The sequence below is a fragment of the Setaria viridis genome, chromosome 7, assembly GCF_005286985.2.
Source record: "Setaria viridis chromosome 7, Setaria_viridis_v4.0, whole genome shotgun sequence".
NCBI lineage: Eukaryota > Viridiplantae > Streptophyta > Magnoliopsida > Poales > Poaceae > Setaria > Setaria viridis.
Genome location: NC_048269.2, coordinates 34,967,945 through 34,993,742, shown reverse-complemented (window position 1 = coordinate 34,993,742; position 25,798 = coordinate 34,967,945). Strand labels below are relative to the sequence as shown.

At 48.8% G+C, this 25,798-nt stretch overlaps 5 protein-coding genes and 2 pseudogenes across 5 annotated transcripts; 5 read left to right on the top strand and 2 right to left on the bottom strand.

Moving 5' to 3' along the window:
* Positions 1-1,629: 1,629 nt before the first annotated feature.
* LOC117862921 (protein FAF-like, chloroplastic) lies at positions 1,630-2,989 on the top strand. The gene is made up of 2 exons (XM_034746474.1): positions 1,630-1,786; positions 1,890-2,989. Exon 2 carries the CDS (start codon positions 1,893-1,895, stop codon positions 2,784-2,786), a length of 894 nt encoding a protein of 297 aa, XP_034602365.1. The 5' UTR covers positions 1,630-1,786; positions 1,890-1,892; the 3' UTR covers positions 2,787-2,989.
* A 1,342-nt stretch (positions 2,990-4,331) lies between these two features.
* Positions 4,332-6,600, bottom strand: LOC117865802 (uncharacterized; annotated as a pseudogene).
* Positions 6,601-7,491: 891 nt separating this feature from the next.
* LOC117862510 (transcription termination factor MTERF8, chloroplastic) lies at positions 7,492-8,938 on the bottom strand. The gene has a single exon (XM_034746005.2). The coding sequence runs from the start codon at positions 8,900-8,902 to the stop codon at positions 7,736-7,738; it is 1,167 nt and encodes a 388-aa protein (XP_034601896.1). The 5' UTR covers positions 8,903-8,938; the 3' UTR covers positions 7,492-7,735.
* Positions 8,939-9,896: 958 nt separating this feature from the next.
* Positions 9,897-13,038, top strand: LOC117863005 (putative F-box protein At3g58860). The gene is made up of 3 exons (XM_034746571.2): positions 9,897-10,921; positions 12,122-12,289; positions 12,379-13,038. Exons 1-3 carry the CDS (start codon positions 9,914-9,916, stop codon positions 12,706-12,708), a joined length of 1,506 nt encoding a protein of 501 aa, XP_034602462.1. The 5' UTR covers positions 9,897-9,913; the 3' UTR covers positions 12,709-13,038.
* A 718-nt stretch (positions 13,039-13,756) lies between these two features.
* Positions 13,757-14,773, top strand: LOC117864952 (uncharacterized; annotated as a pseudogene).
* Positions 14,774-15,116: 343 nt separating this feature from the next.
* LOC117863768 (signal recognition particle subunit SRP54, chloroplastic) lies at positions 15,117-19,996 on the top strand. The gene is made up of 15 exons (XM_034747608.2): positions 15,117-15,335; positions 15,440-15,548; positions 16,267-16,334; positions 16,423-16,524; positions 16,838-16,990; positions 17,079-17,156; positions 17,304-17,429; positions 17,625-17,727; positions 18,013-18,113; positions 18,478-18,615; positions 18,712-18,855; positions 18,976-19,051; positions 19,155-19,240; positions 19,341-19,469; positions 19,555-19,996. The coding sequence occupies exons 1-15, from the start codon at positions 15,174-15,176 to the stop codon at positions 19,630-19,632; spliced, it is 1,653 nt and encodes a 550-aa protein (XP_034603499.1). The 5' UTR covers positions 15,117-15,173; the 3' UTR covers positions 19,633-19,996.
* Positions 19,997-20,265: 269 nt separating this feature from the next.
* On the top strand, positions 20,266-25,733 carry LOC117863767 (signal recognition particle subunit SRP54, chloroplastic). Its single transcript, XM_034747607.2, has 15 exons — positions 20,266-20,491; positions 20,602-20,707; positions 21,327-21,394; positions 21,475-21,576; positions 21,864-22,016; positions 22,104-22,181; positions 22,267-22,392; positions 22,774-22,876; positions 22,977-23,077; positions 23,481-23,618; positions 23,709-23,852; positions 23,989-24,064; positions 24,664-24,749; positions 25,098-25,223; positions 25,318-25,733. The coding sequence occupies exons 1-15, from the start codon at positions 20,321-20,323 to the stop codon at positions 25,405-25,407; spliced, it is 1,668 nt and encodes a 555-aa protein (XP_034603498.1). The 5' UTR covers positions 20,266-20,320; the 3' UTR covers positions 25,408-25,733.
* The last annotated feature ends 65 nt before the right edge of the window (positions 25,734-25,798 follow it).

Sequence of the window (25,798 nt, the reverse complement as noted above, 5' to 3'; positions counted from 1 at the left end):
TATAAGTTCATTTCAATTTTTTTTGAGAGTCAACCCATTTTATGTTTGACTAAAATTATAGTCCGTTCCAAATTATAAGTTCATTTCAATTTTTTTGAGAGTCAACCCATTTTATGTTTGACTAAAATTATAGAGAGGATCACAAAGGTTTGGCACCGAATAGATGTACTATGAAAATACATTTAATGAAGAAACTAATGGTATTTATTTGGTATCATGAATGTTAGTACTTTATTGTATAAATTTGGTCTAACTTGAGATGCTTTGACTCTCCAAGAAAGTTGGAATGACTTATAATTTGGAACGGAGGGAGTAGCTCATATATGCATGAAATAGCTTAAATGCATGTTTGTGCTTGAGTTCTACGCGAAGCCTTTCCCAACCTGATTTGGGCAGACAGATTAGTATGCTGTCCTAATCGGGATTTCAATGCTGAGCTGTATAGTTTGCGCACGGCAGACGCACTGCAAGATCATCACCCTGAGGAGATGACAGGTCAACCTGATGCTGAAGCAATGGCTCATCTGTGCCCAGTACAAAGATGCCACTTTGAGATGTATCATTGCTAAATTTCCATTCCTAACGTATGGGTCATGCAAGCCAGCACTGATTTCTGAACACACCCTGCTTACTGGAGTGACGGTCATAAAAAAAATGACTTTTTTTCAGTGAAGTGTCTGAACTGAGATCTCAAGCACTTAATCTTCTCTACGGTCCTTTTCGTTTACAGGCTTACCGGGTCTGCAGTAGGATTCCCAGCTTTCACATAGATGACACAGTTTAAGCAGGCAAGATGACACCACTTTTCATTTCATTCAGACAACGAGGCATGCTTCAGAGTTCAGAAAAGAAAATTCAGACTGGAAAGACCTTATTCCATCTTGGGGATAGCATTGGTGTGATTCAGTGACAAGTACACTATTGGTCGGGAAATTGTCCAGCTGCCATCGCAGTGTTCAGTTTCTTAGTACCAGATCGGAATCGGATTTGGGCAGACAGATTTGTGTGCAGAACTTCCTTCTTAGCTTACATATTTTCGGCGGGCCAGACAAATGCCGGTGCAAGATAACGCGCCACGAGGAGATGCCAATTCCTGTCCCAGAATACTGAACCAATAAGTCACTAGTGCCCAGTACAAAGATGCCTCTCTGAGCTGCAATGTTGCACTTGAAATTCCCGTTCCCAAACTTATGTATCACGCAATCCAGGACTGATATGTTTGTGTTATCTGGATCTCCATCCTGGTGAATATAATCTGCTCAAGCCAGACACATGCCACTGCATGATCATCATCATGGTTCATAAGGACAGGTCAATTCCAGTTTACGGGATCAGAATGCTGAAGCAACATATCATTGGATCCCAAAGACACCTGATCACTTCACCACAAATTTGCGTTCCTAACGGCTAACGTATGTATCGTGAATGACAGGAGTGTCTTGCTGTTCTCTGAACACTCACACTTGTGCTTGTCAGACTGATGGTCATAGAAAAATGCAGGCTTTTTTGCACTGTAGTGACGGTCATATTCCCAAGTTGCAGTGCCATCTCCACTTGTGAAATGAAAAATTCCAATTCCACAGCCAACCGCCACAGAAACTCAGAAAGCCTCGCATCTTTCTCCACATCTCCTTTTGCTCCCAGTATATATATGCATCTTTGTCTCTACCTCACAAGTCAGAACAACACAAAAATTAGAGTGTAGCTGCCGGTCACGCACCTCAAACTGTTCTGCTATTCCTTCAGCCCTGACATCATACCTGAACCGGTTCCATTGCAGTTACAGGTAAATTCCTGGTGGCACTCTCTCAACTGATACGGTCTCTGAATTCTGAAGAGCACTCCCCGAAAAACTGAAATATTTGTTCTCTTCTGTTGCTTCTTTGCAGTGCATGTTCTCGAGAGATAAGCAGTCGATGGCTGCGCCCATGGCGGCGGACGGCGGGCTGAGGCGGCTGTTCGAGAAGCCGCTGCCGGAGAACCCGACGCTGCTGGAGGCGCTGTCGGCGTGCAACCGCAACGTCCACCCCAATAAGCCCATCGACCCCTCGTCCTTCACCGAGATCTTCGGCGAGCTCCACTTCCAAGAGAAGCAGCAGCCGGAGCGAGCCGTCCTCATGTCGCAGCCACCGCCTCGCCCTCCTCCGCGCACGGCGTCGTGGGTCGACATCGCCGCCGAGGCCGAGATGAGCAACTTGAGCAAGGACGACTCGTCGCTGGACGGTCTCCTGAGGCCCAAGCCGGCGAGCACCGTGAAGAGGAGCGCGAGCTTCTGCATGAAGAAGAGCTCCGCGTCCCTGCTGCTGTGCACGGAGGGCCTCGGCTCCGAGAGCACCGTGGACGCCGACGACATGCTCAAGGACGGCGACGCCGAGGCCGAGGCCTCAGCCGCGGCGGCGCTCAGCGGCCACAGCAAGAATACGGACACGGACACGGACACGGAGAGAAGCAGCGACGTGAAGGACGCTGGCGCCGGCGCAGTGGAACATGGAAAGGCGGAGAAGCAGCCGCCGTCGTTCCCGCCGCCGATACGGTCGATCGGGCGCGGCGGCGGGAAATCGCGCGTGTGCTTCCGGTCGTTCCGGGAGGACGGGCGGTTTGTGCTGCTGGAGGTGGTGATCCCCGGGAAGGATCTCCTGCAGGCGACGCGCGAGGGCGGGCGGCTCAGGCTGCAGTTTACCAAGGGCGCCGCTGCAGCCATGGCTGGTGGTGTGGGCGTCAACGAGGCGGTGCCCGGAGGAGACGACGACACCAAGCGTCCAAGCAAAGAAACATTAGTCATGTGATGCCATGCCAATATGCCATGTTGTGTGGTTCATGGCGATCAAAGGCAGGAGTAGGAAAGCAGGTGAAGGCACAAATCATGAGAAGCATCGGCTACCTAAAGCTTGTTGAGAGTGATGAAAGACGCTATGTTCGTCCTATTCAGTCAGAAATTCAGATTCCACATCACAATATGAATACAACACCTTGATCCTTGAGATGTTCAGTGATCTGTACGTCACAGAGTGATGAGCAGAGCATCTTCGTGCTGCGTCTTGACGCACACATCCGATCCGAGTGCAATCCAACTATCCAGCAGTAGGAATTCGGACTTATGCAATGTTGGTGGTGGATCAGGGAATCCATATATGAGTAGGGACAAAATATGGAATCCAAGTTGAATGCAGATAGTTGAATAAAAGAAATATCCCAGCGCATTGTGCTGGCTGTGTTGTAGTGTAACACAGAGAATGATCGCTGACGACACTTGACCGTCGAGCTCGAGCCTCGGACGCCGAGCACCCGCCTCCGGCGCTGCTCGACTTCCTCGGCCACAACATCAACGCCGGCCGGAGAGACTGACGGAGGGGGCGGCGGCGGCGGTGTCCTCCTTGTCGTCGAATCGCTGGAGCGCGACGTGGAGGAGGAGCTGGGAGTCGCGGGCGCGCTTGAGGCACGGGTGTGGAGGCTGCTCTCGAAGTAGTCCTCGACGAGGTCGAACAGCTCGGGGTTCTTCCAGATGTCCTTCTTGCAGTCGAGGATGACGCGCACCACCTCCTGGTTCGTGTCGAGGAGGCAGCCGGTGACCTCGCGGAGGGAGTCCAGCGACAGCGAACGCACCTCGACGCCCACCGCTGACGAGATGGCGCGGCTCGTGCACCGCTGCAGCTTCGTGTCGAACGTGCGCAGCTCCGGGTCCGACCGGCACGCCGCCTCGTACGAGCTCAGCTCCTCCGCCGGCGGCGCCTCAGGCGGCAGCGCCGGCTCCGACGTCTCCGGACGCCTGCTCCTGCCGCTGCTGTGGCAGTTCCCCATTGCCGGAAGCAGAGACGGTGGGTGACACTCTCAAATCAGAAACCCCCAAAAAGAGGGGAAAAAACCCTCCCCTTGGACGTATACATGGCCAACCGAGCCGCACGGCACGGCACGGCACTATGCGGCACGGTGGCTTAGCCGTGCCGTGCCATGTAGTGCCGTCGTGCCGACATCTTAGCCCTGGCACGGCCCTATGGGCGGTTAGCCGTGCCGTGCCGTGCTATCGAGCACGGTAGCCCGACGTGCCCGCGCCGGCCGTCATCACCGCGGCGCCAGGTGCTGAGTGGGCTCGCCCGCGGGGGGCCGCACCGTCGCCGCCGCCTGCGCTCGCCGGAGGGGTCCGCGCCGTCGTCGCCGCCTGCGCTCGCCTGCGGGCGGGGGGGGGGGGGGGGGGGGCGCCGCCGCCGCCTGCGCTCACCCGCGGGGAGCAGCTCCGCGAGCGAGAGAGAGCGGCGTCAGCGCGAGCGAGAGGAGCGATAGCGGCGCAGGGAGAGATGGGAAGCTGGGATGAGTGTTTTTATTCTAAGGTTTTTCAATCGAGTACATCCAACGGCTTAGGAAGAATATCAAACATCCAACGGTTCATACGAATTGGGCCAGTATAGTGCCGGCCCAATTTCCGTGCCGTGCCCGTGCCGACACTGCGGGTCAGATTGCCGGCCCAAGCCCGGCACTACCTACGGGCCGTGCTAGGCACTGGCACGATGGGTGTCGAGCCGTGCTGTTCCTGGACTGTGCTTCTTCGTGTCGTGCTCAGGCCGGCCCGTCGTGTTAGTGCCAAATGGAAATCTATACTTGGACGAATGGAATCTAGGACCAAACAATCAAGAAACGTTTCAGGAACTAAAATGGATCAAACCAGCGAGCATTGGCAGAACCCAAGGATTGTAGCAACCTAAGGGGTTCCCAAGAACCAAATCAATACAGAAATTCCGAGACCGAACTACCGAAGTGACCTGGTCACCCTTCGGCGATGCTCTGCAGCGCGGGCCTCCATTGCCGGGCGTCGCGGCGGCCGAGCAGCAGCAGCGCGTCCAGCTCGGCGTCGAGGTCGGCCGCCGCGTCGGTGTGGCCGTGTTTGGTGGCGCTGGGGTCGGACGACGACGGGTCTTGCTCCGGCTCCACTTCCTCCGTCTGGCGCATGACCTGTGTTGATGGGAACGGGGAGTGAATGCACGCGGCGTAACTGCACGAGCGGCTTGTCAAACGCCGAGACGTGGTCGACGTGCGATGGAGGCCGAGCGAGCGGATCAACTGGTTGGAGATTATTGGAAAGCGGAATAGTATCATGGAGGCCTACGCGGCGTGCGTACCTTGGCCTATACATGGCCAACCGGGCCGCACGGCACGGCACTGGCACGGGCACGACGCGGCGCGGTGGCTTAGTCGTGCCGTGCCGTGTAGTGCCGCCGTGCCGACATCTCGGCCCTGACACGGCCCTATGGGCGGTTAGCCGTGCCGTGCCGTGCTGTCGAGCACGGTAGCCCGGCGTGCCCGCGCCGGCCGCGACCCGCTCCGTCGTCGCCGCGGCGTCAGGTGCTGAGGGGGCTCGCCTGCGGGGGCCGCGCCGCCGCCGCCTGCGCTCACCCGCGGGGAGCAGCTCCGCGAGCGAGAGAGAGCAGCGCCGGCACGAGCGAGAGAGAGTGGCGCCGGCGCGAGCGAGAGGAGCGATAGCGGCGCGGGGAGGGATGGGAAGCTGGGATGAGTGTTTTTATTCTAGGGTTTTTCAATCGAGTGCATCCAACGGCTTAGGAAGAATATTAAACATCCAACGGTTCATACGAATCGGGTCAGTATAGTGCCGGCCCAATTTCCGTGCCGTGCCCATGCCGGCACTACGGGCCAGATTGCCGGCCCAGACCCGGCACTACCTACGGGCTGTGCCAGGCACTGGCACGATGGGTGTCAGGCTGGGCTGTTTCTGGACCGTGCTTCTTTGTGTCGTGCTCGGGCCGGCCCGTCGTGTTAGGGCCACATGGAAATCTATACCTTGGCCAGTGACCGGTCGGATTCCTTGCGCTCGCCGGCGCTGCGGCTGTCGACGCTGGCACGCCGGCGGCGGTGATTGGCCGCTGGCTTCGCTTCCTCGTCCTCGTCCTTGGCGGCTCAGCTTGACGTGCTAATTCGACGCGAACTCCCTCAGCACCTCTGCTCACACACCTTCGTCATCTTAGTCAACAATGGCATTCAAACCGAACAAGAACACGCAAGGATCTCATGCGCACCAACCGGCCGGCCTAACACGGCCGGCAGCGCAGCACGCGCCGCAAGCAAAACGTTGGGCGTGCAATGCAGGATCGGACGGAGCGCGAGGGGTGGGGTACGTACCTTCGAAGCTGACCAGGCGGTAGACGCGGCCGAGCAGGAGCGTGTCGTCTGGGCGGAGCAGCTTGAGGTGCTTGCCGGGCGCGGACCCCGAGGCGTCCCCGGCTGCGTGGTGGCGATGACGGCGGCAACGTAGTGGCTCGGGGTGGCCGCCATGACGGCGCCGGCCGAGAGCGCTCCGTGCGGCCGCCGCCCCCTCCGCCGCCTGGCAGTTGCCCATCGACGCGTGCCTGGCTTGGCTGGTTGCCGCTGCCCCGTTTCTTGTGTGGTTTCTTTCTCTGCGGCAGGGGAGGAGGACCGGACGGAGGAGGTGGGGTGGGCGAGGGCGAGTGAACCGCGGGCGGTAGAGGTAGGCGCCGAACGTTTTACAGGGGTTTTGGCGCGCGGCGCGGCCTCGCCTCGAGATCAGCGCGATGGTATACGGCCATACGCCGCCAATGGGCGACGATGCACGATAACTGCCCGGCCCGTGGCCATCCCGTCATCAGATGACAATCAGGAAGTCAACATGTTGTTCTAGCTCTTGGTGATGCTTCAATTGGACTGACACATCTCTATAGAGTCAGGAGTCAGGCGCTGCGAACTAGTGTAAATAAATTTCTAGAATACAATCAAGGTTTAAATATGTGTTTATTTTTGTTCAAATTATAATCTAAGTACTTATTTCAACTTCGCATTGGAAGTAGTGCTCTTCAGAAGATGTTTCGTAATGTGTCTTATCCTTTCTCCTCAAGCATTTTCCCTAGGAGCTCATGAATTGTCCATGCCATAACTCAAGAGGTTGAGCAATGAAAGACAGCATGAAGGCGAGTATAGCCACAAAGCTACCAACAAGAGATCTGAATATATGGAAATTATTTCTGAATGATTGGCACTGCAACTCTATTTCTAGATTTGGCACACCGTGCAACTTCCACCTTAGCTGACACAGTTGGCCAACTTCCCCTATCATATTTTCTTTTCTGATATTGTTGATGTAATGCAAGCATACAACCATAAGCAAATTCATCAGCTTTTTTTCCACTACGGTCATCTATCCAGCTTACAAACTGGGGTCATCTAGAATGGCATTTTCATACACAACATCACTTATATAAAGACAAGCTTTACAAATCTGACAGCAGCTTTTGTGAACAGAGCTACAAGCTTTCACTTTTAAATGCTCAACAGTTCTGTATGGAAAAACTCAGTAGGCGCACACTCAAATATCCTGACGACCAACAAAATCATCAGGATGTTCTCAACTTTTAGTAAACCAACAAATCTATCGATTGGAAAGGAGCATATAGTTTTCAGGTAGGTAGTAAAAAGTAAACAAGCACTAAGGCCATTCCAGAGAGAAATATCAAAATCTATGGAAGAACCAGATTAAAGAGCACAAGCAATTGAATGAATCACTTCAACATTCCAGATTCAGTTACTTTTGACATCATGACAAGGTCTATATTTCTAGATTTGTTAGGACAGAGGTTACCAAATGGCAAGTGCTTAGAAGAGGGAAATGGGTAACATCAGCACATGGCACTTTGGAAAGTCGCAGAATGCTTTGATGCCAATGTCATTGCAAACATGCGGGGTACGCATAATGCTTCACTGGAACTGGAACACCCCGCTATCTGAAACCTTCGAATTTGATGTTACCCTCATATGCCTTAACAACATCTGGCACATCATGAGCATACCTCATCACATACTTGTCGGAGAAGTTCTTGGCGCTACCGAGCAATGCTGTATGTAACTTGATGTTTGGCTCAATCTTCCCCTCCCTCATCAACACACTCAGCACAGCGCACCTTGGTATGATGCACTTCTCCAGGCTATACCCCATAAGCACAGGATTTCGCATTACATCGCTTACTTGAAGCTTAAGCTCGTCCAGGTAGAACTGCAGCTTCTTCGTTATGGTCTCATCGGAGAAGAGGGGTATCGTGGGCTGCTTCTTGAACGCCTTGAGCAGCTCTCCCTCGGACACTCCGAAGCTCTGGTACAGGGCCACCTTTCGCAGCCATGTCTCCCTACTGAGGTGGCAGAGAGCGCGGAAGGCGTAGAGGAAGGCCCGATCTGTTACACCCAGGTCGAGCAACTTGAGGTACTCGAAGATCTGGGTGATGCGTTCGGGCGAAAGCCTGAGCACGCCTACCTGGATGGTGATGAGCTTCGAGATGAACTCGTCGAGGAGTCCAAGACGGCGCAGGGCGGCCACGGCGGGGCGCATGTTCTTCTCCAGGCCAGCGTGGAGGATGCGTGGGGCCTGGGAGATCGCGTCACGGACAGCGGCGTCGGTGCCGAGGACGCCGCGGAGGAACTGGACGCAGGGGACAAGGTGGTTGTCGAGGCTGCGCGTGAGGAGGATCGGCTCGGTGGAGAGCCTCCGCGGCCGGACGCCGAGGGAGGCGAAGAGGTCGAGCTTGGGGCGGAGGATCCGGTCGGGGTCGAGGGTCAAAACCACCGAGGTCCGGCGGACTATCTCGGTGATGTCCGCGTCGGTGAAGCCGTAGCTGCGGAAGAGCGCGCGGACGGCGTCGGCCCTGTCGGCGGAGCGGATGCTGTGCTTGCGGGCGGCCGTGGAGGCGGGGGAGAGGAGCCCGCAGGAGGTCAGGTTGGAGACGGTGGCGGGGCAGGGCTCGGGTGGCGGGGCGCCCGCGCGGGCAGCCGGGGAGTAGCCGTGGGAGAGGAGGGCGTCGATGGGGTAGGGCCGCCGGCTGGGGTCTGCGCCGGCAGCGGAGGGGATTTGGCGGAAGCGGAGGAGCCGCCGCCTCCGGCAGATGGAGGCGAACATGTTGGGTGCGGCTCGCCGGGCCGGACTCGATGGGAAATTTCGGACGGGACGACGACTCGATTCCGCCCGACTCTAGTGGGATCCCCGTGGGCCGTGACCGGGCCGATACACCCGCGTGGGCCCTAGGCTGGCCCACTTCAATCTTCAGTATAGCTCGACAAATTCCGTGGGCCTTTGCAGGAGCCATTACTGCAAATCCATTCACTAATCTAAAAGGCCTGTTTGAATACGCTTTGCAAGCAACGCTTGGATTATAAGATTTGTTCGCTGCTTCTCATAGTTCAAATCTCTGAAGCAGCTTATACATAAGCACCTGTTTGAATACAGAGGCAGCACAGTGGGCCTTATTGGACTTGGTCCTCTCATACAAGGCCCACTATTTGTTCGGCTGCAAAGAGACTACCCAAGCCCAACAAGAAAAAAGGCGCGCTTTGCACAATCTGGCGGGAAAAGAAAGCACACATCTCCACACACTTTCATACTGTTGTAGTCTTGTTCTGTCGTCATCCAGAGCTGCCAGTTCCCTATTACCCTTTTGATTCAAAAGAAACTCCTCGCGAACAACATCCAAGCGAGCAGCAAAATTCTTCTGCAGATAGGGTCCAGCGGTGGACCGGCCCAAGCCCAATAAGAAAATCGGCTAATCTGCTACTCCCAGGGCCCAACTAACTTCTCATTCAGTGAGCCCGTGATCTCCCAGGGCCCAGGCAGCCCACGCCACCACTCCCCACTTTCCCAGACTCCGCCCGCCGCCGCGTCGTGTCACGCCGCCTCTCGCCGCCACCACCACCCCTGGTGCGCCCGCCGAGGCGCCGGCCTGCGCGCGGCTTCTCAGCCACAGCCACCAGGATCCCTACCTACATTTTACTCTCCAAAAAGGAAAATGTCGGGGAAAAAAAGGGCGCGCTTTGCACAATCTGGCGGGAAAAGGAAGCACGCCTGCTATCATATCGCCGCCAAATCTTCTCCCCCTTTCCTCTCTCATTCCTCCCCCTCCCTCCCTTCCCTCCCATGGAGCAGGAGCGCACACAACCGGCGACGAAGAGGGCGAGGCCTTCTTCTCCTCCGCAAGCCCGAGCTGCCGACGCGGAGGACCGGCTCAGCGCTCTCGATGACGCCACCCTGCACGCCATCCTCGCCCGCGTGCCCCTCCGCGACGCGGCGGTCACGGCCGCGCTCTCCCGCCGCTGGCCCCGCGTCTTCGCCACGCTCCCGCGACTGGTCATCCGCCCGGCCACATTCAACCGCCGCGGCTTCCCCGACGAGGGCGACGAGGACCGCTGCGAGGACCCCCGGCGCTGGATGGACGCCCTCCGCCGCGTCCTCGACGGCCGCGCCGCGCCGGTCGCGGCTCTCGAGATCGACTCCAGGTTCATGAGCGTGCACTGCAACTGGTTCAACAAGGTCTTCCGCGAGCTCTGCTGCAATGGCGGGCTCCTGGAGCTCAGCATCGTCAACACCGACTACACAGAGTGCTACGCGCTGCCCTCCACTGTGTACGCCTGCACGACGCTCACCTCGCTGGACCTCTACAATTGCTGGCTCCGACTGCCCGGCTCCCTCGTCGGCCTGCGCCCCTTGCGATTGCTCCGGCTTCGCAACGTGACCGCAACGGACGCCGAACTCTGCCGCTTGATCCGGCGGTGCAGCACCATGGAGCATCTGGAGATCCATGACGTCCACAAGGCGCGGAACATCATCATAGAAGCGCCATGCCTCAAGAAGCTCTACATCTACTCGTACCGCCCGCTCTGCATCGTCGTAAAGAAGGCACCGCCTCTGGACATGGTGAAGCTGAGCCTCTCCTACGGCTGCCCTGAGCATTCTTGGAGCCTCCACGACACCAAGAACATTGATAGGGACTACTCAATTCATGAGATGGAGGAGATGCTTGATTACAAGAAGATGGCCGAGAGGGAGCACAAACAGACGGACGAGATCAAGAACATGGTGAAGTTCCTCTGTGGAGTAAGCTCCACCAAGAGCCTCCGGTTGCACTTATCAACTGAATACTCCGAGGTCAGTTTGTTTTGGCTGATTGGCTCAGTGTGCATCTTTTCTGCTCCTTTACTAGTTGCATCATTCAGTGTGGTTAAGTTAAATTGCTTGCTGAAAGTTGCAAGTGATTTCTATACGGGAATTTATGCATTTTAATGTGTGCTAGTGTTGCGCGTTGATAGCTTAAAGATGTTACTACTGTCTACTGGAATACACTTTCAAGTTATGAGTCGTTTATTCAATGTTTGCAATCACACACACTTGCGACTTGTATACTGGTGTGGAGAAGATATGACATAACTACCAGTACCAGGTGTGACTTGTGAGTCCTGAATTGTTGTAATGGTTACTCGCTTGTCAATGGTTTATTACAAGAAAAAGGTATCTTAATTGATCAAGGGCTTGCTGCTACCAAATCTTAGTACCTAGATATATAGGTTCGAAAATTATGCGGTAGATACCTTTAAATTTTTACATGATAATTCAGAAATGTCCTTTCCAAATATTAACTAATAACTACTTTGCTTCAAGATTCATATATTTTTGTATAAGTGGTATGTTGAAACACATCCTGTTTTAATTTCATCATGCAAAAGCCATTGGATTGGACTTGTTCATTGTTGTTGTTGGTCATTCTTACTCTAGAAATGTTGTAGCATCCTACTAGATCATTTGTGCATGTTCTGTGTAATACGATGACTTTGTGGATTGATATTTGTTGCAAATGATATATATCTTTTCAGAGAATATGTAACTTTTGAGTTTAGAAATTAGACTTCAATATATATTCATACATATTTACATCCGTGTGCGTGCGCCCGGGAAGGCCCGCGTTGTAAGAACTTTGTTCTTTTCTCTTCTTAATGAAAAGATACGCAGCTCTCCTGCATATTCTCGAAAAAATATTCATAAATATTTGGCCAGTATCATGTAAAATGTAGTAAATGCAGTGTATTTAGCTTTGTTATTTTTATTCCCATGATACATTTTGAGTTTCGAATTTGTTTTTTAACCTTCTAGACACCTTGTAATAATCCTAATCTCCAAATGTTTAGGTCGGTCACTCTGTTTTAGGATTAACATTTAATTTAGTTTACACGATAAGGATTGAGTAGTGCAATAAAGCATATAGTCATTGCAAATCCTATTTAAATGATTTGTGTGCTTGTTCAAAGTAGTTTATAGAAAGGTGCAACCTTCATCCATTTGTGTTTTCATTAGGTTGTGAGCATGTCCAAGGCTTCGATACCGAAGAGTTTGCCCAAGAAAAGCTATCTTCTCGGATTGAAATCACTTAGCCTTATTCTGGATCACAATCATGAAGTGCTTTCTACCTTTGTTTCATGCTTACTGAACAGCTGTCCCAACCTCAAGGATCTCAGAATCATTGTAAGCCCTAGACAGCTGATATTTTTTTTTCTTATTTTGTTCTTTTTGCCGTTAGCTGCCCATAAAATGGTTCTCCTGTGTGTTACCAGGAGCTTCGGCACCCGGGAAGCCCTGCGCCCTTACCTGCAGAGTTTTGGTTTGAGAAGATAAACGGAGGCGGTTTTCTGTATCGGTTGTCAAGCGTCACCTTCTACACCAATTCGCTCTTTGAAGGCCACCCTTGCGGGGGCATCTGTAAGTTCCTGGTGATGAACGCGATCGCCCTCAAGAAAATGAGCATCGAGTACCATCACTCGCAGGTGAAGCCTGAGCATGCAGCCAAGCTCGAAGCAGCCCGAAGGGAACTCCGTGCATGGCCAAGGGCTTCTGATCATGTGCTGCTGGAGTTGACTCCCATTGATTACTTCCCCAGTTTCTGAGATTGCGAGGTCACGGATCCGTTGCTCACTTGCAGGTCCTGCAGCATCATCTGTTGAGTTCTACCTTCTCTATCCCTCTCTTGCACTCCGATTTACTCCAAAATGCAAGAAGCACATGCTAGCTAGGCACCATAAGTTCTTTTTTGTCAGGATGGATTGGAAATCTGGATTTGCACTTGCTGTCACAAGTATATTCGCCCTTGTTAATAGTACTACATATATATATGCTTGCTAGTATCATCACGTCGTGGATTCTGTAAATGCGGTTGCCTCTTATGAACCAGTATGGCAGTATCAAGCAATGTTATAACGATCTTCTATATTCTATCATCGTGATCTTACATTTTAAATTGCATATGTTATGAGAAATCTTAACCCTTCCCTCTGGAGCCGATGCATTGCTTCCTGATTGCTTTCATATGCACGGTACTTTACTTGGCTAAGGTGGAGCATGAACCACTACACACTGGGTCTTGGGGGACTGAATGCCTGATCGGCCATAGCGTGTGTTCTGATCTAACTGATCATTGCTGAAAATCGTTGTAACTGTGTTCGGCAATGGCCTTTGAGTTGCTGAAGGCCCTTTTTTTAGGGAGGAAGGTGCTCAGACATAGAAACCACCTTCAATGTGTGTGTCCACCTTCAATGTGTGTGTCTTCCTGGTTCCTCATATAATATGAAATATCAATGCTTCTAATTATCTTAATTATCTTAGGACGAAATTAAATATTCCTACCCTCTCTATCCCGGTTGCTGCATTGATAGTTGGCTTGCTTTGCAGCTGTGCTGCTTGCTTGCCTGCGGCCCTTCCATCATCTACTTCTGCTTTGAATCAGGATGGCAAGACTGAAACACGGATGCGGACTGACGACTGCTGTACTGCCTCAGGGCCGGGCATGCCGTCCACCACCAGCACGCGCTGCGCCTCGCAGCCTGGCCGCCAGGCCGGCTCGCCGTTGCGCGGCGCTCAGAACCTGAGCCGGCCTGAGCTCTCGGCGCTCGAGCATCTTCTCCTCCTCCTCGATGGGGAGCCCCTTGGTCCCCGGCACGCAGACGAGCAGCCTCCTGGGAAGCTGGAACACGTTCCGAACCATCTCGCTCGCAAGAGTGCTGGCGGCGGAGTCCTCGGCGGCATGGCCGTCGTCAATGGTGGCGGACGGTCGGACCCTGGGGGTGGACGGTAAATCCCTGGGCCTGTCTCGGACGTTGGATCGGGCATGGGCGGTCGAGATCGGCACGGATAGCTGCAAGGTAGCGAGGCGCCGAAAACCTCTCCGCCTTCCCCGCGCGACGCGACGCTCTCCACGACGGGTGCTCTCGCGCCGCGGCGGCATGCCGTTGCCGGAGAACCCGACGCTGCTGGAGGCACTGTGCCGTGGAACCACCCCATCGCCAAGCAGCCCATCGACCCGGCGTCCTTCACTGAGATCTTGTGCGAGCTCCATTTCCAAGAGAGGCAGCCCGAGCGAGCCGTCCTGCTGCAGCCGTCGGCGGCGCCGCGCCCGGCATCGTGTGGCTCGACATCGCCGCCGCCGCCAAGGCCGAGAAGAGCAAGGGTGGATCGTCGCTGGACGCGCTCCTGAGGCCCAAACCGGCGAGCACCGTGGCCACATTGAAGAGGAGCGCGAGGTTGTGCCTGTCTGCCTGAAAAAGAGCTCGGCCTCGCTGCTGCTCTGCACCGAGGGGCTCGGCTCCGAGAGCACCGTGGACGCCGACGACATGCTCAAGGACATGGAGCCAGACAGCAGTTTCTTGGAGAGCACCGGTAGCGGTAGCGTGGTTGAGGAAGGAAAAGGAGGAGAAGCGGCCGCTGACGTTCCCGCCGCCGCCGATACGGTGGATCGGGCGCGGCGGGACGAAGCCGTGCGTGTGCTTTCCGGTCGTTCTGGGCGGATGGGCGTCTCGTGCTTATGGAGGTAGTGATGCCGGTGAAAGAGCTCCTGCAGGCGGCGCGCGATGGCGGCCGGCTCGGGCTGCAGTTCGTAACGCCTCCGCCGCAGCTGGTGTTGTGGGCGTCGACGAGGACGAAGACAGCTACGATTTACTAGTCCAGAGGGTACGGTAATTAATATCGCAATACTTGGCTTAGTTAATTATGCGTGTGTACCCGTTAATCCTTTTTAGAAAACATGATTGATGAATGCCAAATGTAATCTTCCTATTCACCAGTCACAAATTCAGAATGAATTCATCTTGAAATATCTATCATCTCGAAATGTGCAATTTTGAACTTGCTCGTCATGTATTCGTTATTCCACTCTTCGTCACACTAGACTAGTAGGTGTTCTCCGATGGGCCCAAATACACCAAGGCCAGTCAGGTAGGGCCCATTCTTGCTCGGTAAACACTACACGGGCCACAGAACCCAAGAAGATTCTCTTCCTCGGGGGCCCACCTGCATTTCACGGAACGCCAACCGCTCTTATCCCCCAGTCCGTCGGCTTCCTTCCCCCTCCGCCGAGGAAATGGACGCCACCGCGCTCGCGCTCTACTCTCCCCCGGCGGCGGTGGTCACCCGCTGCTCCCCGGAGAAGCTAGCCTTCGCCTCCCTACACCTTCCCTGCTCCTCCACAGGCTCGTTCCACCTCCGCGCGTCCCGGAACCCAGCCTTGCGCGCCCTCTCTCTGGTCCGTTAGCTAGCTAGCTAGCCTTTTCTTCTGGGTTCCGGAAGAGGATCGCATTTGTTGGGCCTTGATGTTATAGTGCATATGTTTACCTTTGGGGATTTTAGGGATGGAGGAGACGCAGGAGGAGGGGGAACGGGTTGGTTGTGCGGGCGGAGATGTTTGGGCAGCTCACCACGGGACTCGAGTCCGCCTGGAACAAGCTGCGTGGCGTCGGTGAGTCGGTTCGCTTCTTGATTCCTACCATCGATGCCTGAATTCCTTTGTTTTTTCATGGGAAACTCCAGAAAGCGTCGCAAAACTGCCTCTGCGTAGCCTGGGTAGTTGAATTCGGTAGAAATTGTTAATTTTGCTGACTTTGTGGCAACTGGTCAGTGAACACTACTTCCTTTTCTTTTGTGAGGTGCTGGGGACTTGGGCTGCTCCCCCTCCATAATATAATTGTATGTAAAGGCGAAGGCGCTCTGTTTGAGAAAAATAAAATGTAGCACCATGCTAATGCCAAACATGAATACATTATTTGGGGGTCCCCGCTAAAGTTTAGCACCTGTCACATCGGATGTTTGGATGCTAATTAGGAGTATTAAACATAGGCTAATTACAAAAATAATTGCATAGATGGAGTCTAATTCGCGAGACGAATCTATTAAGCCTAATTAGTCCATGATTTGACAATGTGGTGCTACAGTAACCATTTGCTAATGATGGATTAATTAGGCTTAATAGATTCGTCTCGCGAATTAGCACAGGGTTCTGCAATTAGTTTTATAATTAGCTCATGTTTAGTCCTCTTAATTAGCATCCGAACATCCGATGTGACACTGCTAAAGTTTAGCACCTAGTATCTAAACACCCCCTTAGTCTGCGATGTAGCAAGTTAGTACAGGGTTAACCAAAGGTCATTAAGATTAACACAGTGCCCTTTTCATTTAAGACGTGCTAACAAAGGAAAATATCACTGAACCAATGCGGGACATTAGAAGGTCACTTCTGGAAGCAGATGTAAGTACCTTGCAGCTTCTAATTGTACTCATCAGTTCATTTTGTACCTATATAGTCTGAGCACTGAAGTTTCTCCTGCTTTCATCAGGTTAGTCTGCCAGTTGTGAGACGTTTTGTTTCATCCATTAGCGAAAAGGCTTTAGGTGCAGATACTATCAAAGGAGTTCGACCAGACCAGCAACTAGTGAAGGTATGTTGTGCCATACTACCATTAAGGGATCAATAGATAACAAGCACACAAATGTATGTTTGGGATAATCATTTTTATGTCACTTTGGTGTTCCCCACAATACATATTAGATTCTCTTAGCTGTTAAGTTCCCTTTTTTGTCTCTAGTAATAGTGAAACTCACTAGCAAATAAAATTACTATAATATGCATAAACAATCTTCTCTTGAATGTTCAGTAATCACCTATTGGTCTATGCTAATGAAAAGACTAAAATCTTGTCAATTTTATTTATATGGTTCGAGCACAAGAAAATAACATAATTGGTGCTGCAGATTGTGCATGACGAACTTGTACAACTGATGGGTGGAGAAGTATCTGATCTGGTATTTGCAAAAAGTGGCCCGACAGTTATCTTACTGGCAGGTCTACAAGGTGTTGGGAAGACTACTGTTTGTGCAAAGCTTGCATTCTATTTGAAGAAACTGGTGCATTCCTAAGCCTTTTATTTTTGAGTATCTGGTAGGCTTTAATGCTTGATAATCTATAGATACTTATATCAGAGTTAGGTTACAGGGGAAGAGCTGTATGCTGGTCGCTGCAGATGTTTACAGGCCTGCTGCCATTGATCAACTTACTATACTGGGTGAACAGGTACGCTTTATATTACTTAGCCTTGAATAGTTGCATGTGACAGCTCTAAAAATTAAGAAGCAGATGTACCATCAGATTTTTTACCATCATGTAACATTTACTTTTGTAATTTCCTTCTGTTTTATTTTATTTTATTGGGATTGACAGGTGGGTGTACCAGTTTACTCAGAAGGAATGGGGGCCAAACCTCCACAGATAACCAAGAATGCTGTGGAAGAAGCGAAAAGCAAGAATATTGATGCCATTGTGGTAGATACTGCTGGAAGACTGCAGGTTAGCCTTCTGTGTATCCCCTTTAATTTTTCAGTCTAAGGTCACAACTCATATGGAATTCTGGTCTGAACCTGATTCATCTGCACCTTTATACGCATGAACAATGTGTATTATTCAGATAGCATATTAACTAGCATTGCCTTTATGGTTTAACTTGCATTATTGATGCTAGCTGATCACCTTTCTGTCATTCAGATTGATAAAGCGATGATGGATGAACTGAAAGAAGTGAAGAAGGCAGTTAATCCTACTGAGGTACTGCTTGTTGTTGATGCCATGACTGGCCAAGAAGCTGCAGGTATCCACCTTTTGCTTCTTCCTGCTATTTCAGTCTTCTTGTTGCCAAGTGATTGCATTCTTTACAACACTTGTTAGAACTGCAGCAATGCAACACAGTAATCCAAAAAATTAGCTGTCGCTCTGAAATTGGCTATCGGTAAAGTTTTAACAAGTTTGTTGCTTATAGTGCTCCTGTAGAGCAAGATTTTTGTTCTTCTGGTCCTATAAACTCAAATAAGCTTAGCGACTCTTTCCTTCAATAGTATTCCAACATTTGCATAAATATTTCTTTTCTGATATGCAGCACTTGTCACCACCTTCAATATTGAGATTGGTATCACTGGAGCCATACTTACTAAACTGGACGGTGATTCCAGGGGTGGAGCAGCACTAAGTGTTAAAGAGGTCATTGCTTGCCAGAAACTTTTCTTGCCATCATATCAATTAATGATTAGTTGATGATGTAAAAAAAGATTATTGTCTATTTACCACTGTTTGATTAAATTGCAGTTTCTTATGCCAGGGACATAACTTTTTATTCGTGTGTATATCTTTAGATTATCCTTTTTCACTTGTTTGTCACAGTTATGAATGATAAAGATATGTCATCATCACCATTTTCACCGCACTGCATGCATATATATGATTTTATGAGAAGTCTTATATCCTCAGCAGCTATCTTGTGGTCATTGCCCTGTAGTACATTTAAGTATTTCTTATTTTCAGTTGGTACATGAAAGTAAAATTCACTGCTTAACTAATCATGCAGGTATCTGGAAGGCCCATTAAATTTGTAGGACGCGGAGAACGATTGGAGGACCTCGAGCTTTTCTATCCTGATCGCATGGCGCAACGAGTTTTGGGAATGGGAGATGTACTTTCATTTGTCGAAAAAGCACAAGAAGTTGTAAGTAGCTTCCTGTAAAACTAGTCCTTTGTTGTAGTCCTAAGAAATGTTGTGAAGATTTTATGTTGTTTACAATTTTACATCTGGTACAACTAGATGCGGCAAGAAGAAGCTGTAGAATTACAGAAGAAAATTATGAGTGCAAAGTTCGACTTCAATGACTTCTTAAAGCAATCTCAAAATGTTGCAAAGATGGGTTCCATGAGCCGAGTAATTGGGATGATTCCTGGCATGAACAAGGTACATGAGCATGTTGAATTAGTTTGTTCTCCAACTTGACATGACAGCTATGCATTACAACCATGTTTAAATTTGATATGGTAAATGCCAGCACCTGAAAGCAGTTCTCCTTCTAAACAGGTTACTCCTGCACAAATAAGAGAAGCTGAGAAAAGACTTGCATTTGTGGAGTCAATGATTAATGCAATGACTGCCGGTACGTTATTTCTGTATTTGAGCTATTTATATGAAACCTACTTGGATGGCTGCTTCTGTTATGGACCTAGATGCCCAATTGGTTTTTGTTCTGGGATTTGCAGAGGAAAGAGAGAAGCCTGAGTTACTAGCCGAATCACGCGAAAGGAGGATAAGAGTGGCTGAGGAGTCTGGAAAGACCGAGCAAGAGGTTTAGTTCTGCGCTTATGATATCACCAGTCACCAAAAGTCCATAATGCTCTAGTTATACCAAAACATGGAGCTAACAAGGTTGTTCTTTTTCCCATTAGGTGAGCCAACTGGTTGCTCAACTTTTCCAAATGCGTGCTCAGATGCAGAAATTGATGGGTATGGTGCAAGGACAAGAAGCAATAGCAGGCATGGGAGACCTCATGGACTCACTTAAAGCTGAAGAAAAGGTAACGATGTCTCAGGCGGTGTGAATATTTCTGGTAAGTTTTCCCAGAGGAACTTGAGTTTTCTGAATTCTTGTGCATCATTCAGGCACCACCTGGCACCGCACGGCGGAGGAGGAGGAACATCAAGCCGAAGCAGAGGAACCTGGATGCAGTTTTGAGCTAGCCTGCTGGCTGATGCACCGGGGTTGAAACTCGAAGTTTTGGCTGGGGACCCTCATCATCAATTGTGGTAATGTGTTTGGATTTAGAAGAGGGTGGGAAATGTTGTCAAATTCAACAAGTTGTGATCCTTGCCAATGCATGGTTGGGCACCGCTGTCTGGACTCGCTAGAATAGTAGAATGTGACTTTGGCCTAGTCAAATGCAATGTCCAGATGAGGCCCTCGTTAAATGGTGGTTACAAGTCCAAAAATGCCACAATTATGTATGTATGATTTGTGAATACAGTTTATGTATGGATCACTAGTTTGGTAGTTTAATGATAATTGATGAAATACTAGATATGCTTGGTATTTCTCATGCATAAATATGTATGTAAGCAGGATAAAAAGTTTCTTTTACGGTATTCTGTTCGGAATTACTTTTGTGAATGGCAATTCAGGATTAAAATCCATCCCATAACTTTTGTTTAGAGGAAAATCCATCCAATCCAATAGCTATGTTGTATTTTGTTTCAAAATGGAGCCCATTTGGCATTAAGGCCCAACCTGTCAGCCCACTAGAAGAGGAATGAACTCAGGCCGGCCTTCTTCTGCAATCGCTACGAGCCCATTTCCAACTGCTCTTATCCGCCTCGTCGCTTCCCTCTCCTCCGCAGAAGGCAGCTCTCCTCTCCTCATCAAGCCTCTCCGATGGAGGCCACTAGAACACTCGCGCTCTCCTCGTCCCCCGCCGCCGCGTGCCGGTCGCCGGAGAAGGCAGCCGTGGCCCCCCTCTACCTCCGCCGCTTCTCAACCACCTCCTCCCTCCAACTCCGCGCGGTCCAGAGTCCAGCACTTCGCGCCCGCTCTTCACACTTCCCGGTCCGCTAGCTCCTCCAAGTCCTCAGCCTTTCGTTTCCTCCCTTTCCTAGGTGAGGTGTTTGCGTTTTGGCTTGAATTGTTTTAAACTGTTTGTCTCTACGCTCGATCAGGGATGGAGGAGGCGGAGGAGGGCGGGCGGGTTGGTCGTCCGGGCGGAGATGTTCGGGCAGCTCACCACCGGCCTCGAGTCCGCCTGGAACAAGCTGCGGGGAGTCGGTGAGCTTCGTTATTGCTTTCTACGTTTGTACTTCTATGGATTCTCTTTGAGCACAAGTAATCTGTGTTCTGTACAATGCAGTGGACACAAATTTTGGTGCATTTCATAATTAAAATGGGCAACTAGCTATTAATAATTGTTGTTTAGAATCGTGAATTCGTGATGTCCTCCATGTGACGTGTTGTTCAAATGCTGAGTCCATCTGTGCGATATGGTGCTTGAGGACAATGGTTTCTATCTTCCGTACAAACTGATTCAGCAATTGTCAGTACTCAGTGCCTTGTACATTATAAAAAACTGATTCCCTATAGCCTTAGCTAGCAGCCTCCATGACTGGTTTTAAAATTCAAGAATTGCGTGCTTGCACATCCAGAATATGCTGTAATGTTGGGTTTTAAAATTCAAGAATTGCGTGCTTGCACATCCAGAATATGCTGTAATGTTGGGGTACTGTCCTGTCTTAGTTGTTGGCAGAACTTGTGTATCATTCTGTCATGAGATGAGACTGTGAGCAGCTGATATGCTCTTGCATAACATGGTGCAGTTATGGAGTTATACCTGCACACTTTACAAATTCTGCTCGATTTTTACTTAACAAAATGCGTTTTCTGGTTCAAGATGTATTGACAAAGGAAAACATTGCCGAACCAATGCGAGATATTAGAAGAGCACTTCTGGAGGCAGATGTATGTTTCATCCCTACTTCACGACATTTATTTTGTATTCTTTTTTGCCTTCATAACGTAACGCGGAACCAATCTTTCAGGTAAGTTTGCCGGTAGTGAGGAGATTTATTGAATCTGTAAGTGAAAAGGCTGTAGGAACCGATGTTATCCGAGGCGTCAGTCCTGATCAGCAGCTGGTGAAGGTATACCCATGTTATAGGTTCATCTAATTGTATTGAGGATATTTCTACTGAAGTTTGTTAGAGATAAATTTGTTTGTTTGATTTGGACTTGCTTAACTATTTAAATATAAATTTCTCAATTTATCTTTCTAGGAGAGGTAGATAAATTACTGGAGATAATGTAATTGTGCATGGAAGCAACCTTAACTAGGAAATTCAGTGTTTAATTTTATTTTGACAAATGTGCTCTTCCCATACGAATTGATGTGCTTCTAACACTGGAGGACTAACTTAACTCAGTGGCACAGGTTGTAAATGATGAACTTGTACAACTGATGGGCGGCGAGGTATCAGATTTGGTATTTGCAAAATCTGGTCCAACAGTTATCTTGTTGGCAGGTCTGCAAGGTGTTGGGAAGACTACTGTCTGTGCAAAGCTTGCCTTGTATTTAAAAAAAATGGTGCTTTCCTTAAGCCTGTCCTTTAAGAAATTCCTAATATATATACCCAGAGACTTTTGGTACTTATAGACCAGACTCAGGTTACAGGGGAAGAGTTGTATGCTGGTTGCTGCAGATGTTTACAGGCCTGCTGCCATTGATCAACTCACTATTCTGGGTAAAAAGGTAATAGTTGTTTGGAAGTTCAACGCTGTGTCTGAATGTTCTTCTATAACTTACTCTTCAGTGGAACACATTTGAACTATGATAGGTTGGTGTACCAGTTTACTCAGAGGGAACTGATGCAAAGCCATCTCAAATAGCCAAAAACGGTTTGAAGGAGGCAAAAAGCCAGAAGACAGACGTGATTATAGTGGATACTGCTGGAAGACTGCAGGTCAGTCATGTTTGTTGCTTCAGTATTTGTTCCTCTGATTTGTAGCTGTTATTGCAATAGTTAGATGGTATCTTTTGTAAGCTCTTGTTACTAGATCATAATCATGCTGAACTTTGAACATGTTATGTTGTGCTTACATATCTGATTAAATAAATTTTAAGTTGTGCTTACGTATCTGATTAAATTGCACTAGTTTTTTCTTATTGGTAAGACAGTAAGTTAGTTTGCAACAAAACACCAAATGATTTGAAATGTTCGAGATTTTGAATGAGATGTGTATAATGTTCACATGTCTTTCAAACTTACATTATTCTTCATACTACTTGCCTTAAGTTTGACCATCACCACTGATGCCAGATGAATAATCTTTTCTATCATTAGGTAGACAAAGCGATGATGAATGAGTTGAAAGAAGTAAAAAAGGCTGTAAATCCTACAGAAGTTCTGCTTGTGGTTGATGCCATGACTGGCCAAGAAGCTGCAGGTATGTCGCTGCGTTTTGTTTTATTATCATTTTAATACTTCTGTTTGCAATTTACATGATGTCCTTCATGGTGAACTTATTTATTTTCTGGTATGGTTAGGATTGGTCAGCTCCTTCAATGATGAGATTGGCATAACTGGTGCTATACTGACGAAACTGGACGGTGACTCCAGAGGTGGAGCAGCACTGAGTGTTAAAGAGGTCTCTTGACTAACAGAACTCTTACCCATCATTTTGTTTCATAGGGTAGCTTCAGCCTTCAGGCAGCTATTATTTCGAGGTTCTTCGCAAGAAACTACTAATTTGTGATAATGCCACATATTCGGCAGGACCATTTAGTGGAAATATATCATCACTTTATGGGTTCAATTGGTCATGTCACATTACTTTTTGTATTTAATCCTTATTCTTTTTTTACTTACCTACGATATACACAAAGGAAGAGACATGATGAACCACTATACATGAAAGTGGTAAAATCATAAATGTTCACCAACTTGTTTTATTCCTATATTCATCAGCAGTTTAATTTCTTGATTCCTTCCTTCCTTTAACTAGTACGCTGTTTATAATAAATAAATATGAACAACTGAAAAACTTGCAGGTGTCAGGAAAGCCCATCAAGTTCGTAGGGCAAGGAGAAAGAATTGAAGATCTTGAACCTTTCTATCCAGATCGTATGGCACAGCGTATCCTGGGAATGGGAGATGTACTCTCATTTGTTGAAAAAGCACAAGAAGTGGTAAGTACCTCCTGTGAAATGTTCCTTTTCTCTTGTCTTTCATTAGACTATTATTTGATATCCTATGGTGTAACTTGTTTGTACAAGTAGATGCGTCAAGAAGATGCTGAGGAATTACAGAAGAAGATCTTGAGCGCAAAGTTTAACTTCAATGACTTTCTGAAGCAAACACAAATGATCGCAAAAATGGGTTCGTTCAGTCGTTTAATTGGCATGATTCCAGGCATGAACAAGGTGCAGCTATGAACTTATGGAGCCCATTTATTAGCATGTATAATGGAACTGCATCTTGAAAAATGAACGAGGTGCAAATATTCAAGCTTTTAACTTGAATTTTTTAAGAAGCAGCTCTTGCCTTTGTTTTGAATAGGTTACACCAGCACAAATTCGTGAAGCTGAGAAGAATCTCAACTTCATGGAGTCAATGATCAATGTAATGACTCCTGGTATGTACTCTAATCATAACACACATCATGAATATATCTTTTTACATGTGCCTCCTGAAATCTTACTACTATGGTTTCTATATTTTCTAATTTACTGTTCCAAGCTGTGCATGAGAAAAATAGGGCATGCATCTGATAATTATTTTGATTTGTGAACTAGAGAGTTTGCCACATTTTGAATAGGTCGTCCATGCTTGATTAACATGTATTACGAAACGTGCGATAATGTGATATCTAGATTAGTTTTCACTTGCAATCGGCAGTTTGGTTTTTGTTCTCACATCAACAAGGCAGGCATTGAGTTACCTAGATTTGAGATTGCTCTGCTTTTTACATAAGTATCTGATTGCTATTCAATTTTCCACATTATTTTGACATTTATTTATTAATATGAACTCTTAAAGATTGCTTGCTCAAGCGTAACAGTTTCTTTTTAATAACTGCACATATGGCATGGCTTCACATGTAACTTGGTAAGGTTCCATCCAATGTCACTAACTAAATAGTCTTAGTCAATAGTCAATCATAATGGTTTGGAGCATGATGATGATGCACCCCTTGTCCCTTTGGCCCAGTTATATATTCATTTACTTGTGCAGAGGAAAGGGAAAGACCAGAATTATTGGCTGAGTCACGCGAGAGAAGGAAAAGAGTGGCCAAGGACTCCGGAAAGACCGAACAGCAGGTTCAATTCTTATCATACAATCATTTTCTCCTATACTCCCTCCGTCCCAAAAAGAATGATGTTTTGGCATTCAAGATTTGTTCCAAAAAGAATGACGTTTTAAGATTTAAATCTTATGCATGCATAATCTGGCGCGTTGATTTCGTGCATGCATGATTAAATGGAAACATATTTTCTCCATTTTCTATATGCAAACTGAACTAACTAAGGGTACGTGCGTCTTTTTCATTCACCCTTAATCTGTCTGAAAAATCCTAAAAAGTCATTCTTTTTGGGACGGAGGGAGTATGTTTAGTATGAGCCAAACTAACCACTGAGGGATTTAATCAACTGTTCCTTCCCTATTAGGTGGGCCAATTGGTTGCGCAGCTCTTCCAAATGCGCACCCGGATGCAGAAAATGATGGGTGCCATGCAAGAAAAAGACTCTCCTGATATGGACAAACTCATGGAGTCAATTAAGGCTGAGGAGCAGGTAAAAGGCGCCTCTAGTGCAGAACCTGATAACTGCTTTGGGGCATACATCTTTTTTGCTGAGTTAAACACCTTTTGCAAATTGTGTCATTCAGGCTGCTGCTGGTACTGGACGGCGCAGGAGGAAGTATGGCAACCTGAGGCAGCGGCAACTGGATGCGATGCGTGGTTTTCGCCGACGTTGAGATGCTCACCGGCGGCTCTGAGTCTGCCGTATGCCTGCCTGCCTAGCTACCTGCATGAACGATAGCATCCCAGGAACTTGGCCTGGATTCAGAAGTGAAAATAGAAGTGCTTTCGGGTGCTCTGTAATTGGAATTGCATCTGAATGCATTTACTCGGTCTAGCTGCGGCCGTGTGCAGCTGTTTCTATTTTGCAGTATTAGCTACAGATCTACAGTACCTTTTGTGATGCACTGGCGTGTTTGGATCCTTAGGCTAAAGTTTAGCTCTTGTTCGGATGCTACAAGCTCTAATTCACGGTCATGCCCTGTGTCCTTGGTTGTTTCAAGGCATGTCGCTCTTAACATTGAATAATGCTGAATACTGACGAGAGATGGTCGGTTAATTGCTGGA